A 15,832-nucleotide genomic window follows, 5' to 3' on the forward strand; every position below is an offset into this window, starting at 1 on the left:
AGTGTAGACTACTACAGTGATGGTTTCTCTCTCCAGCCACCTTTAGAAGAAATCCAGGGAACTGGTACCTCAGGCTTGAATTCATTTCATGCATGGAAAACCTGGAAAAGCTTTAATTATAATATTGATAACTGCACTGGGTTAGCACCGGGTAAGAATTATGCAATATTATAAAGGATGACTAAGATGTAATTTGAAATTTAAGAGTAAAAGTCTGATTTATTGGAATACACATATTTCCTCTTGAAACATTGTAAAAAAACAAATACAAAACCTTACATGACATTGACGTTTAAGAAAAAAGTGTGCCCTTGTCAGAGGCCTTATGAATAACAGATGACAGCGTCTGTGAATGGGAACAGTAAAAGACATGTACTTACATGGTGGTCAAGACTACCTGAAGACTGATATTCTTAAGGTGACTCTCTATTTTTTTTTTCCCCTTAGATGAGTATGCAGCTATGTACGTTCTAAGGTAAAGGAGACAGACACTTCATTCTCATTGCATTTTTYCAGCTGTATAATTTCTAGAAATTAAAGAACTTGTCTATTTGATTTATAAATAATACATTTAACATATGTTTTCTTTTCTGAAACTTTTTGGGAAGATAACCTTTAAGATTTAGGCTATCATCTTTCAGGTTCCGAGAGAAACAAGTTGGTAGCCTTGATGTTTCCAATTGAGTGGAAACAGTGCTGAGAACCATTTCTCTTGTTCAGAAGAAAACAGTGAAGTTTATTAATATAAACTCTAATGCAGAAGTGATGGGCAAAAAATACAAAAAAGGTAGGTAAAGAACACTCCTAAAAACAAAGGCTTCCCCCTCATTAACTTCTACAATTAACAATAAAAAAATGACATACAAAAATGTAAACAAAATTACAGTAAAATAGTGTAATACTTCCTGATACTCAATCACCGCACGAGAAGTGAGGTTTACTCACTTAAATACTATTACAGTAACCAGAACCTATGCAGTAGCAAATAAAATCTCACTTTTATATAAAGTGGCATTAAAGGTTATTAGCATCTGCTGATAACACTGTTTCACATCAAGAAGGAAGCAGCAGTGATGCTAACTTTATGACATAAGCCCTTAACTTACAGCTGCCTTCTGGTGAGTAGTAGAGCAAGTGTTTTTCTTGTAGCTCTAAGACAACTGATGAAGCATCGGATGAAGAGACCACTAATGCCCTTCAGGTGTTACATCACTGTGCACTTCCTTGGAGAAGCGGAATCTGCATTTGCTTTTTTCCGAATGCTTTCTGTAAAGAAGAGAAGAGAACATTCTCAACTCTAAGGGATGGGGTATGTCTTGGTTAACAGTTAACACTGGTTAATAGTGCTGTATGTTTAGTACAGGATGATCCTCAGTTTTATGTTTACCAGTGGTTTTCTTTCTCTAGGCACATGTCCTGCTGTGCATAGAGAGTAAAAGCTAGGGTAGGATGTGTTAGTTTATCAAAATAAAAGGAAGAGAAAGAAACTACGTATGTAATAGTACTGCTGGGCAGCAGCTTCCAGCTTGTGCTTAATTTTCCTCAGTGCATGTTGCATAACAGAATTCAGGTAGTGCTCAGTGTGTACATCTGAAAGAAGACAAAAGTATTACCTGCTAAATCTCTTCTTCCAATCCCTACAAGACCTTCATACAATCCCTTGATTGGATTTTCTCCTGCCATGATCACGCCATGAAGCCAAATAAGCAACATCCGATGGCCATGTTCCCTGTAACTTTTCATACCTGTCAAGATTAATCCACAAATGAAATCCCATAGTTTACAGTACACAGTTCTGACTTCCACCCACTTTTAAATGGGTGGCTTTGGACTCTCTTCCTCTTTGGCATTTATCGGGTGGCCCCGAAGTACAATTTGGCTTAATCTCCYGGTTGTGGTCTGATCACTAGAGTAATATTTGACTTAATGGAACAGGCCACAGATGAGCCAGGCTTGTCATACACTATTTTATAGTAAGAAAGAATTTTTGCCTTCAGAGCATAGCCTAGCCCTCCCTGCATTGCAGAAACTGCAAAATTTCCTACTGTAGCCAAACCAGTGGTGGTCTGCTTCTAAAACTCATAATCCTGCTTTTACTAATGTATCTGTACACGAACTCTACTGCCTTCTTGGTTCAGCTCCCTAAAGGAAAAAAACAGCAAGTTTTTCTCTTGTCCTAGAGGACAAGAAGTTTTTTTACTTGATTTCTGTAGCAAGAACTCACAGGTCTGGCACCACCTCAAAAGCAGCAAGCAATGGACTACWATCCCTGTGCTTGAGAGCTGCATGCTCTCCTCCAAAACAAATTCAAGAGAGTAGATATGCCCATGTTCACCAAATAGAGCATTTCAACCCCATCTTCTGGCTGTTGCAGATGAGCAAACTGGTTTCCTTCATGTTTTCTAGTACTGCAGACTTATCTCCTAGAAATACAGTCCAAGTGAAGGAAGGAAAATACCTGGGCTGTGGTTTATACCTGTCCATTGCTGCTCAATGGCTCTAATGTGCGCATCAGTGAATTTCCAGTAATGCGCCAGCTTCTTCCATTCACCAGGTTTGAGGTATTTAGTAGCTAATCTCCACATTACTGAGCGAATGTGCTGTGTTTCCAGCCTGTGATCTTGCTTAAAGGTCAAGTGTTTTRCTACCCAGGAGTCAGAGTCGCTGTTTAGATTGTCCTGCAAAGTCAGAACAGGAGTTTCAGTGTGGGACATTGGAGAACAGCTCTGTTATCACTGGGCCTTTTGTGGGAGGAGAAGATGCAACCTGGTGTGTCTTGTTGCTTTGAGACAGTAACTGAGCTGTCCTCCTAGCAGTGAAGTGCTAAGCTGCATGTTGTTTTCATGGTAATCTACAGTTGCTCTGCCTTGTTTCGTTTSCTGACAGCCTCAGTGCAGCTGGGATAGTGGTGCTCCCTAGTGTTGGGGTTGCTGGTGTCAGCCCCATCATGCTTCCAGCACTAAGACCTGCACATGTCCTTCTGGTATTGGTAAATCTTTTGAATGCACTGGCCAGCCTGCCATCTCCCACGTCCTCAGCTCTGCGGGTCCCTGTAAGTTCATCCTGGCACATTGCATTTCCTTTTCTTCTTGTTTCACCCTGTTCTAATCACATATGTTAACAAATACTATTAACAAATATTTTGCTGTGCAAGCCCATGTGRATCACAGTTTGCATTTCTATAGTGTCTTTTTTCTGGGGCTTGCATGCAGAATCMTCTCCTTGCTCCCCTGTGACACAAGCACGCGCTTGTGTTCTTTACATGCAAGACTGCAAAGAGGCTAAGTGATTTTGCCTAGGGCTGCGTGCGCAGCCTGTGAAGGGCCTGGTACAGAACGTTGCTTCAGAAGCTGTGCCTATGCCACAGACCATCTTCCTTTCCCCCTCTAAGAGTGTTGTTTTTCCCTGTGCAGGAAGATGCACTCACTAGGTCTAATGAGGTGAGGGATGTGGCATTGGCTGTACTTTTAACACGCCTTCTGCTCAAACTGCTTTAGGCACAGGCTTGGGGTAGGTATGGTTTCAGATCAGGGACTGGGGCTGACCAGCTGTGCCTTGCGCACAGAGCCAGGGGAGGAGAGAGACACTGGTGTGCCACACCRGGAAAATGCAGGAGGTAAAGTCTCAGCCTCAGCAGGGAAGTCTTGAGAGGCAGGTTGACTGCATGAATCCAGCAAGAACYGACTGCTCTGCTAGTGAGAGGTAAGGAGATTCGTGGGCAGGCCAGGTGCCTCCTTTCCATGGGGAATAAAGCACCACTGTTGAAACTCTCAAGGGCCCATACACATTTGGTGACCTTCAGCCAATCATTTTCCTGCACTATGCTTCAGTTTCTCCTTCCCCCAAAAAGGAAAAAAGACTACTTTCTCTACTACAGGGCTTTGCCAAAGTATCTTTGAAAATCCCTGCTCCCTTAAGCACAGCCTGGGGCTTTTAATAATGGAGGCTTTTATTAAAATAAGGAAAGTCTTAATTAGAGTTGGCATGGTGAGGGCTTTTGTTTTTCTTAAAAAAGGTGAGGAAGTTRAGGCCGGGCAATCACAAGATGTCCTGCATTTATTTCCCCTCTTACAGTTGGTAACGTAGAGTCTCAGAGGAGAGGATAAAGCTACATTTGCCCTGGAAAATACAGAGGATRGTATAAACCGCTCACCTTTTCCCATTTGTAAAACCGATCAGCTTTGATGATCATGTCTGCTAAGTTGATGTGATTGCCTCGGGCAGCAACATCCAAAGATGTTTTTCCTTGCTGAAATTACAGGAGGAGGAGAATAAGCTGAAAAAGGTTTGCATGCTCAGAAGGTACAATCTCCATGCCCACCACAGTCTTTAACATGTTTTCTTAACACTTAGGTAAGGCAGAGCAAGCAGGTAGCACGGCCTGTTGAGCAATGCATCCAGCTGGGATGTATGACACCAAGCATTAGCTTGGATATGATCTAGCTTCCAGCTACTGCACACAGGGCATGAGGAGTTGTCATCCAGGCTCTGCAGCCTGTCTGCACATCTTCCCTGTTGCCATGGGGGAGCTGTTTGGCTCGCAGCAGCGGCTGATAACACATCCTGTACCCACATTGGATTGCAGTGTGCCCAGCAACATGGGCATAGCATTCCAAGGACCAACTCAGCGCTTCAATCCCAGGCATTTTATAGCCTTTCACGCAGCAGATTTGCTGACAGATATGCAGCTGAACTGATTTATGCAACCTCATTAATTCTATAGGGTCCACAAACGCATGATTAGAAATGGTCTCCTAGGAGACAACACAGGCTGGTGGGACTATGAAAATGTAACTACACTCCCTACATGAACATGATTTTGGATGAAGTGAGCATGTGTGAGTGGGGGGAGTTGTATGAATGTCAAAATATATGGTAGAAAAGAACAAGATCTGAAAGATGCCTGAAGGCAAGYGAGCCAGCTCAGCCATCAGCTATGCCAGGGAGAGAGATTCCCTTTCAGCATTTTCCCTGCACATACACTAACTGCCAGGCTGCTTCTGTTGATTCAGTTTGGAGCCAAAGCCCTGGACATTGGCTGTCAGATTTATACCAGCTAGATACTTGTAACTCCCTAAAACATTTACATTGTCATCCCTGGGATACATTGTTTATTATTGTTCCAGAATATCTTTGATATTAATGCACAATGATACTAGTAGAAGCATAGCAGGAACTGGAATAACTCTGACAGGAACGTTTATTCTGTATGCGAACTATTTTATATCTTCCTAAGAACCAGTCACTTCCTCCCTGGAAAACACAAAAATAGTCTACTCAGCAGTGTTTTAAGGCCTTATGCCCTGAAAATATCCAGATTTTAATATTACTACTAGTTTTCCTTGAAAATTAAGAAAAACAATGACAAAAACCATCCATATTTTTATTCCATATCSCTGCAACTCAACCTGCAATGACATTTACCTTGTCTGTTAGCTTCAGATTAACTCCTGCAATGAGAATCATCTCAGCAATGTCCTGCCTGCCATGCTCTGCAGCGATGTGGAGCGAAGTCTGCTGCCTCTGTGGAAGATGRAAGAAAGGGCTAAATTTCAAAGAGGGACAAGCATCCCCCCTGGCTGGAAGGGATGGAACAGTAGCAAGAGGAAGCACTGGAAGAACTATGCCAGGTCTGCCCTCCTTTCCCCTCTACCCTTTTTAAATGGAGGTGAATGAGCTGAATTCCAAGGACCAAGCAGACCTGGTCTGTTCCTGTCCCAGCACTGGCACTGGGAAGCCTCCATGGTAACACTTCAGTCTGAAGAAGGAACTTACTCAGTTCTATATAGTTCCCTAGAGCTACTTACAGAAATGTATTAATTCCCATTATTTAAACAATTTCTGCAGGCAGATAGTTTGGCCAAGGGAGGAAAGGTCTGTGCTGTTTCTTTGTYTCGGGGACATAGGGCCTGCCTAATACCTAGGCACTGTAATACAAATGCATCTTGGGACTTCTACATGGAACAAATCAAATCAGACACAAAATGCGGCAATTCTGTGGTAGCATCATGAGAGATGTCGCTGCAGGAATGAATGTTAACTGAAACATAATTAAGTTACCCRTTGGCTAGCAAAGACCCCATTCACAAAACTAGTTTGGTGAGAGAATCAGCTACGTCTAGGCTTGCTTYCCATTCTCAGTCCCCCAGACATTTTGCAGATTATCTTCTGGCCTGAAATTTCTGCCATACACTGCCAGCTGGGAGGCAAGAGTCTGACTGTGCAAGGAGACTGCAAGGTCCCAGGGACACAGCACAGTACACATGCCGAGCACTGTCAGGTGATTACCTCACTCCAGCACTCAGAACCATTACTCAGGTTTCCTGCTTCCTAAGTTGCACTTCCAGGTTTTCCCCATTTTAAAGGGGTCTTTACTCCTGTCCCCAAGGTGGATTAAATGGGTTCATACACCAAAGGTGAAGGACAGGAGCTACAGCCTTACGTTATCTGGAATGTCAAGGTCACACTCTGCATCAATGAAGATCTTCACCATGGCTGGGAAGTTACGTAGCACTGCAATGTGTGTAGCTGATGCATTTTGCTGTGGAAAGAAGACAGCGGCACACAAGATGAAAAAGGCATTGAGGTGCACGGGTTGGTTATATACAGCATTTGGGATTGAAATGTCCTCTAAGGCTTGACTGAAGGCTTTTGTTTTAGTGAGAACAATGCCACAGAGGGCTATGCARCAGGATGAAGGACCAGCTGATGAGTAGACTAACGCTTGCATACTCTTGTGCCCTGCTCCTTTTCCATCARCAGTGCTGACCTTTAAAAGAATTCAGGATCTTCGCACCTGCCACTTGCTTAAGAGCTTAGCTCATGGCACCAAACAGACTGTGCTTTGCACAGCCTGTCTAGAATAAGGTAGCTGCCAGCCTGGACTGGAAGGAGGCCTGGCAATACTGCCCACAAGCACAGAGCCCCACAGCAGCACTGGTCCCTGCAGACTTGTTCTGCACTCCTGGACAGCTCCACAAATTGGCCTTGTCTCTTTAGAAGCAATGAGAGCATTGAATGAGACTTACATAATTAACAGCATCTTTGTGGATTCCTGCATCCATGAGGACCCTGGCTATCTCCTCATAGCCGTGCAGTGCTGCGTAATGAAGGCAGTTCATCTTCCTCTGGAAGGCACATTGGAGGAGATGGGTACTAGTCAGGGTGCTTTTTAAACAAAGGACCATTCTTGCTCTCTGGTCTTTTTCTGCTTCCCCTCAGGAGCTGCAGGTGTTACAGACTAACCACRGAGATTTCCCTGCTTCCCTCCTGCAACAGCCCCATGCCCCAGTAGTGAAAAGTTCATAGGGACTATCTCCACAGCGAAACTCGTCCCAGAGTAGTTTCACCTGCCTCTTTGTCTGTGCAAAACCTTGTGTTTTTTTCACAGGACTCCCTGCCCTCTTCCTGATGTGCTGGCACCACATAGCTTTACGCTATAAAGGTTGCCCATCCTGGGAAGCCACAGATCCACCAGACTAATCCACATTGCCCATTTCCCACTGAGTTAGTGAGTTGGCTGCTCAAACAYCTGTACGGTTTGAGCTCTAGAGAACTCCCTGGGGGAAGAGTTAATACTGCAGTGAAGTAGCAGCAGGAGCCTGACAAGAGAGAAGGGGAACAGAGGGCCATGCTAGCTCCAGCTTTCCTAAGCAAGATCTGAAACCAAGACCTTCTACAGATGTCCTGCCATGGGGGCAACAGAAATGCAGAGGAATCTAAAAATAGTGAATAGCTAAGAGGCTCTTGCTAGAGACTTAGCGATTTGACCCAGAGCTCCTCCATACTAACACTATGTCAGAGAGCAGCTCTCCAGAAGACAGCTAGAAGCTAACCCTGCACAAGCTGCTGGCTGCAGCTGGATGCCTGGAGCACAGGCTCTACAGGTGCTGCAGTCATGCTATGGAAAAGTAGATGGAAATGGAATCACCTCCAAAGAGCTCACCTGAGTTTGGGCATTGACATCGGCACCTGCTTCCAAGAGCAGCTTCACACAAGTGCTATGTCCCCCCTCAGCAGCCAGGTGCAGAGCTGTTAGTCCTTCCTGGAACAAGGCAGGATGAGAGAGGCAAAAGAGAAGACAAGCAGCAATTCTGTACACAAGGTTGAGACAGAGTAGTGGAATAAGCAAGCCCCTCACTTGTCTTCCAAATCTATGACATTTTAAAATACCAGTTCTGAGGGCCAGGGATCTCTTACGTCAATCGTTAGAAAAAAAGGAAGCAACTACCTGCCAACACATATCAGAATCTTGCTCTACCCTTATTCTACTGGAAACTGCTGGCCCATGAACCACACAACAGAAACCATGTTCATTATCCTTTCTTCCCTTGAACTCATTTGCAAACAACAGGAATTTCACATAAACATTGGAGACAAACCATTTCTCTTAAGCAACTCAGAGAGCCACAGGCAGAACTGGTAACCCAAGACCCTGAACCACTGATTCCCCTTTTTGGGTGTCATGGCTAATTTCTTTACAAGAAAATATAAATCACTAAAATTCCCAAGTGAATTAATCCAATTTTATTATGGCTTCTTGAACAGAGGGCAGCTGTTCTGGAGGAGCCAAATGCTATCAGAGTTGCCACATAAGATGGCTTTCCTTTTCTTTCAGATCTTATCAGAATCAAATATACTTTGCAAAGATAGCAATCAAATAAGACTAAAACAATTGCTGATAAACTTAATTGGGAGTGTGCCCTGGAATAAATAAAGGCTTTACTGAGCCAATATTTGCTATCTAAGTCATCAAGTATGTTCCAGCTACAGAATTTTCCAAAGTGGGTCTATCAAAGAGAGAGGATCTCAAACAGAAGGACCATATGTTCAGTGCCTAAGTCAATACTATAAAACACAGTGAGGTTTAGTTTAAAACACCCTCAATAATGATTTAGGCACTTGAATGTACAAAGGTGAGGGGAAAAAAAAGGGACATAATCAAGTGATAAGGTAGGAGGAAAAAAAATGACACATTTTAGAACTGGATACTAGTTCAAGAAAGATGTTGCCTTTAACTGACACTTTGCAAATATGTCCTGCTTTTACATGCATACGTTTTAGATAAAATCAGCTATTTTCAAAACTTGTGCCATCAACACTGACCATTCAGCCTAATGACTATGGCAGAAGAGCATTTCTAAATAGGGAAAGGGTAAAATGTATGTAGTTTTCTCTTGACTTAAATGTACTTACAAGGTTCTTTTCATCAAGGTCCACTCCAATGTCTACAATCTTCTGCAGCACGGAGTGATGTCCATTTTTAGCAGCTAAATGCAATGCTGTATTCTTTTCCTGAAAGCAAACATCATTTCCATCATTTCACATATATATATGTGTGTGTGTGTGTGTGTGTGCGCGTGTGTGTGTGATATATGTATCACAGGTCTGAGTATTCAGATGCAGTATCTTTGCACAGAATACATCCAGGGTGACTGAAAAGGGGACTGTAACCAGTAGCAAGAATCTGAAACAGTTTTCTAATAAAAGCACCAGGAAGGCAAGAAATCCAGCTATCTTAAACTGAAATGAGGTCCACTAGGTTCACTGTGTATGCTATCTAAAAAGTCCTGGACAGAAATCCAGCATGGATTGAGATGCAAATGGCTTTCAGGTAGCTGGAGAAGAAGCTCCCTGGCACATCACAACCACAGTAACAGCTGCTCACAACCTGCTTGCACTGGCCTCATTTGGTATCCTGCTCCCTAACTCTCACATCCTCTAATTCTTGGATTTTCTCTTGCTTTGGGTGTGCTTTTACGCCCATACCTTGTCTTTAGCGCTGTGAGAACAACCCAGTCCAATTAGGAACTCCACCACCTCCAGCTGCCCATACTCTGCAGCCAGGTGAAATGCGGTCCTCTCTGCCTTTGAAAGGAAGTAGAAAGAAATACAGTCCAAGAAAGGCTTAGAAGATCACTCTCCCTGCTGCCAGCAGTACAATGATGCCTTGGGCGATAACCCAATTGCACTGTGAGCTTAGTGTCCACAGGGGGAAACAAAGYGCTACACTTCAAAGACAGTTATTCAAAGCACCAGCAGTAAACCTTTAATCTGCTTTAGATTTGGGATGATCCTAACAAAACAACCTGAACAGAACCACCCACTGGTGCTAACGACTCCAAACACTTTGGTCTCACCAAGCACTGGAAAGGAAAAGATCTTTTCAATGTTTGTTTCATACAAAGAGAGGGTAATAAAAAGTCGACCAAGAGCAATTAAGGATAAAATACAAAATTAACATATGATTCACTAGTTATCAAGTGAGTCAGAAACCCTGTTGGGGAAAGGTAGGTCTCTTGTTGCTTGATTTAACTCCTGAGCAGCAGAGCAAGGATCTCTGTAGGAATTGTGGTGGCCAGCAGGAGAAGCACATGTGCCAGGTCYTGCATGTTTCTATGTTGTCTTCAGAAATGGATCAGCTGATGCTGGAACATGCTGGGAGGTGGTTACTTGCAGTTATTCCTTAACTATACCACATCCTGGGGCATYAGCTATGAGAGAAAAAGGCAACGAAGCTCCTGAATCTATTCTCCAACGGCCTATGTCAGGAAGCCCTGGCTGCCAAAGCATAGGATACCCTTGGCACTTTGTGAATACCATCTGACTCTGAGGCTCAGCCACAGTCTTCCTAAGGTGAAGGGGAATATTTGTGCAAAGCTCAGTGGAGCAAGATCAGACCTTGTGAAACAAACCAGTGCAGAGCCTTCTTACCTTGTCTGCCTCATCCACACACATATCCTCCAGGTCTTCCATGATGAACTCCATCACTCGGATGTGTCCCCTCTGAGCTGCACAGTGGAGCAGGTTCCTGCCATTCTGGARAGGAGACAAAGAACTATTTGCTTAACAAGTTCAAGACTGCAGGACATAATTTTTTATTTTAACAACCTGTTACTGTTAGCAAAGACCTAGTTGTGACTTCAAAACACTGGTGCTCCTTTTCCAATCAAAGTTTATTTGTAAATACATGGACTGCTGATTTATTGAACACATTTCTGTAACACCTTTCACCTCAGCGCTGCACAAACAYGAGCTGAGAAAGCTTTGTGCATCTCTACAGCTACAATTATTACAGCTGCTTTAGGAATAAGTTCAGGCCTGAAGGTGAAGATGACTTCATCTGAGGTCACACCACCCTGCAGGAGTGCAGACAGCAGCCCTCACAGCAGATGCTGTCATGTGCCTTTACCTTAGCTCACAGATAAGCCCTCCTGTCTCTCCTTGTCACTCTCTGGCTCTGCCTGATGGAGCCACATARGGAGGTGGTCTCACCTTATTGACACAGTTAATCTTGGCCCCAGCATTGACGAGGATTTGCAGGACACGGAGGTGGCCGAACCAGGCRGACAGGAGAAGTGCATTCATCCCAAACTAGGCAAAAGGGAAGAGAGAGACTTTCAGCTAAAATGCTGATCACCACAATAATCCTCACCCTGGAGGGAAGCTGCCCTTCTAGCTTCATGAGGTTTCCCAGATGTTTCTATTTCTCTTTTTTTTGGCCCATTCTCACTCTAGTTACCATTATTCCTGCCAGATGGTCTCAGTAGCTGSACAGACCTGCCTCTTGACTGCCAATGTCAATGATGTGTATTAGCCTGGTTGTTCAGAGGGGGAAAATGAACTTGCTGSCGGCCACTCTCTCTAGCAAGCCCCACCAGCATGACCAGAGGAAGCTGAGTATCCCARTGCTACAGAGAAAACCTCCCAGAATCTCCCAACCGTATTTGCTGGTCACGGGCATTCAGGGAAAAAGGCCAAAAGAAGAGCACACCATATTTTGAAATCAGGCTTGCTCCCAAAAGACACTGCACCTCTCTCTGCAGGGAGGCCACAGCTTTCCAAGTACTGAAATGTCTCATGCCATCCACTTGGACTACGGTGCAGTCTGTTACTGCTGGCTCAGTATCCAGTCCCCCAGCATTCCCCAAGCCCAGAACACACTTGCAGGGCACACAAGGAAGATTTGCCTTCATACACTGTCTTCGTCATCCACTGGGGCATCATGGTCCAGGAGCAGTCGCACAGCCTCCTCATTCCCTGCTCCCGCCGCCCAGTGCAGGGCAGTTCGATCTGTCTGAAAGGGAAGGAAGGAGAGAGGCAAGGTAATGTATGTGGAGTGCACGTGGGTATCCRCTGGCCTTGCTGCAGGTCAAAATGCCCTTTGCCATCCACAGATGCAGAATTTCCTGCACTGTGCAAGGTTCCTCTGGCCATAGCTCTCTATCTCCTTGCCCAGCTACCCGACAGAAAGTAACCTCCACTGTTCACCTTAGAAACTCCAGTAATGGACTRTAATAACAGCACAGGAATGGGATGCATCACTTCCCATGGATAGATGGAATAAAACAATAAGGACGAGTGCAAACCCATATTCTCAGGAACCTACTGGCCAACATGGGGAGATCTGCAACAGGAACTGAGTCAGTCCCACAGCCTTGGCATGCAGAAGCAGCAAAATCAGTCTTTCATTGCAGCCATCTCTGTCTGACACACTGGTTGCAAGGAGAGCCATAAATTATTATCCTTCCTCAGTGTTCACAACTTTCCAGCCTGGCCAGAATGCCAGTGCTATGGGTTTCAGCATGCTGTCAAACTGCTTGCTTGCCACGGGGCCTATTTAGCAATGAGTGTCATCTCTTAAAGCTTTGGCCAATAGAGTAGCTAATGAGGGAGTAGTGTTACGGAGCTGCAGTTCAGAAACACGCCTGCAGCTTGGAGGTGGGAACACTCAAGACTTACGTTGTTTTTGGCTTTGATGTCGACCCCTTTCTTGATGAGCTCCTCCATCCTGGCCGTGTCATTACACTTCGCTGCATCATGGAACTCCTTCTCTGAATGAAGCACTGCAGCAAAGGCAGAGAGTTGGCATTAAAACAGCGCTGCCGAGGAGCACAAAGCAGCACGCCTCAACAAACCTTCCCTTTGGCACGCTGACACCGGTGGCCTCAAGGAAGGCTGCACAAGAACTCCTCCCAGCAAGAACCCCAGCCCTGCAGGGGTTGGTGTGCTTACAGCACCCATCCTCAGCATTTGTCCTGCACAACCAAGCATAAACTGGGAGGTTTTACTCTACACATCGAGCCTTGCCCTGGCAACCTTCTCCTTGATCGAACAAACCTTCTTGTCAAGCAAAAACCACAAGGCTGGGATTCTAGGCCTGCTGCAGCCTGACAGGGAGGCTCTGAAGTTTTTTGGCAAGGCTGGTGCCAGTCTTTGTTGGGCTCAGTCTCTGCCCTAATGCTTTGGGGAATTCTTTTGAGACGTCCCTGAGTCAGTCCCACAGCCTGTTACATCCCACTGGGGAGTTGGCTTTGATGCTCTGCCCTTTTCTACTTTTCTGTTCTTGAGATCATGTTGCAGAGAAGTTCTGCAGACAGCAAAGATCTTGGCTGCGGTTCAAGAGTAGCAGGGGCTCAGTGAAAGTCTAGTTTGCCTGTTCACCCCCAGTAAAGATGTTGTGGCAGTTCTGGGGCCTGGCTTTCTGAGCTGAACACAGGTTCCCTGCTAATCAAAGAGACCATGCTGCAGACTCCCTGCCCCCCATTTAACATACTAACAGATATTTTTCTAAATAGGTAAGATCTGACCTCAGGTTTCACTAGTTCCATTTCCAGATTGCTTCCACAAGGGTTTAACCCTTCACATAGCAGATTTTCCACTGCAGTTAAGAGTATGTTGCAGTTTTCATTCCCTTCTGTCCCATGTTCGTTTACCCCTTCTCTCTCCTACTCCATTTCAGTAAGAAGAGAAAGAAATGACAGGAACATGAAGGAGTGGTGTCTGCCCTGTGAAGTAAGACATTCCTGGGAATGTCTGGGTAGCACAGGAGATGCAGCATCCCAGACAGTCCCTTAAACCGATCTGTGGCTTCTACCTATGCAAGATGGCATGTGTACACAAGGCAGGGCAGCACCAGGAAGAGATACTGGCCAAAGTCCAGAAAAACGTATCATCATGGAGCAAGAAGATACACCCAGACTAATGAGCCTAGGCAGAGCAACTTATCTGGGTGACAAAGCCACTTTTAGCACACAGAGTAACCTGTAAAGGCTCAGATCTCAGACTGCTGCATTGCTTTACCTTGCAGAACATCCGTAGCAGTAAACTGATCCTTTCATATGTTTGCATCAACCCAGTCTTCACTCTATACATGCTTCTTTAACCACACATCTTTGTTGCTATCTTACACTCATCTTAACTTTCAAAACCTTGTCTTTAGGAGCACTTCCTGACTCATCTTGGGATTGGCCAGGATTGTCACTCTCTGGGAGCACAACCGTCTTCTATATTTTGTTCTGTGTTTACCACAAAGCTGTCCCAGTGCTGACTGAGACCCTGAGCAGTACTGAGTGCAGCTGAATAAAGGCAATCTTATTTTTGTAGATTATCACTTACGGTCTTTTGAGGATAATATAAAGAAATGTTTAAGATTCTTGCAATAAAGTGTGAAAAGGTCCTCACCRGTGAACAAGTGCAAGAGCAGAAAACCAAACCTAAGCTCACACAACCAGTGCAGAACATCAGCAAGTTGCTTGTGCTTGGGAAAACACAATCCCCAAATAGCGTCACTCTACACAGGTTGCCATAACCCGGTTATCGTAACAGCCACAACAAGGTTGTCTTCCTTTATCAAAAATCAACCCTCTGAAGACCAGAAGGAAGTGCTGGCCTAAGCAGGGAAGGGTTTGCCCAGATATACGTGTGACATAGGTGAACTCTGAGGATGCTGAAAAGCAAATGAGGCTRGGTGAGGTTTTCAGCTGTATAAATCAGTGTAATTCCACTGACTTCACTGCTGATCTCCATAGGGGTAAGCCTTTGCCTTAGCATTATCTGATGCACAATCCAGTTACGAGCATCCTATGTTAATTCTGTGYGGCTGCAAACATGAATGCACAAGACTTCACTAACACTGAGAAAACATCAACTAGACACTAAGCACACATGATACAAGAGGCCTCAAAACACACTACTGTTCCCGTTTCGCAGTGTAGGGGAGCTAAGCAAGAGACTTGCTGTGTAAACAGCATTACCCAGGTCTCTCTGGAGGGAGTAGGAGGGCTTTCCTGCTGGGGACTCCTGGGGTGGGAGGTAATGTCATCCTCCAATTTTCTCACTGCTCTATCTTCTCCTGTTTCCAGGAAAAAAAAAATCTATAACCAAAATCTATAATCACAAATAAAACAGATCTTAATACTAGACAGGATTTTTCAAGAGTGCTGGACCTGCTGCTTCATTGASGGCAGGAGAATGTGGTTTATGGAGCAATAAAGTAGAATTTTCTGTGCTGCATGCTGAGCCCCCGTTCTGCTCTGGGCGGGTGAGTTAATGGGACTGCATTTTCACACCACACAGACACTTTGTTGGGTGGAAATACCAGGAGGACTTGGAAAAACAAGTGGAATTCATGTGAATTATTGATACCAATGGCTACACACAGGCTACCTCTTTGCAAACGCTAATCTCCCCTTGATGGGGAAAACTCTATGTTTCTGGTAAGCAAATATTCTGCCACCTGCTCTCAAGGTGACAGAAATTCACTTTATGAATGTACAAAGCTTTGGCTGATTTATCAAGAGACGCCAAACCGCCGTTTGATTTATTTACTCTTTTCTCTACCTGCTCTACCGCATCATCAAGACGCGGTAACAAACCATCATCACTGAGGCTTTAGTAGCGCACGGATGGGCCGAACCGGGCCGGGCCGGGCCGGGCCGGGCCGGGCCGGGCGAGCGCGGGGGGGGGCAGCGGCGTCACCGCAGCACCTCGCGGTAGGCGGCTTTAAGGCGTTTGGTGCGTTTTATTACAGCAGGCCGGGGCGGCGGTGGGG

The 15,832-nt window shown here is 45.0% G+C and overlaps 1 protein-coding gene across 1 annotated transcript; it reads right to left on the bottom strand.

Annotated features, from left to right (window-relative positions):
* Positions 1 to 15,090, bottom strand: ANKDD1A (ankyrin repeat and death domain containing 1A; the record flags this gene model as incomplete). The annotated part of the gene is made up of 15 exons (XM_085308751.1): positions 1 to 1,266; positions 1,614 to 1,745; positions 2,477 to 2,678; positions 4,154 to 4,249; positions 5,425 to 5,523; positions 6,443 to 6,541; positions 7,029 to 7,127; positions 7,946 to 8,044; positions 9,196 to 9,294; positions 9,769 to 9,867; positions 10,714 to 10,818; positions 11,275 to 11,373; positions 11,978 to 12,076; positions 12,742 to 12,845; positions 15,036 to 15,090. Coding segments are annotated over 15 exons (1,548 nt in total), but the record flags the coding sequence as incomplete, so codon positions are not given.
* Positions 15,091 to 15,832: the final 742 nt, after the last annotated feature.

Source organism: Rhea americana, unplaced genomic scaffold (assembly GCF_003343005.1).
Source record: "Rhea americana isolate MKP2758 unplaced genomic scaffold, rheAme1 scaffold_28, whole genome shotgun sequence".
Lineage (NCBI taxonomy): Eukaryota > Metazoa > Chordata > Aves > Rheiformes > Rheidae > Rhea > Rhea americana.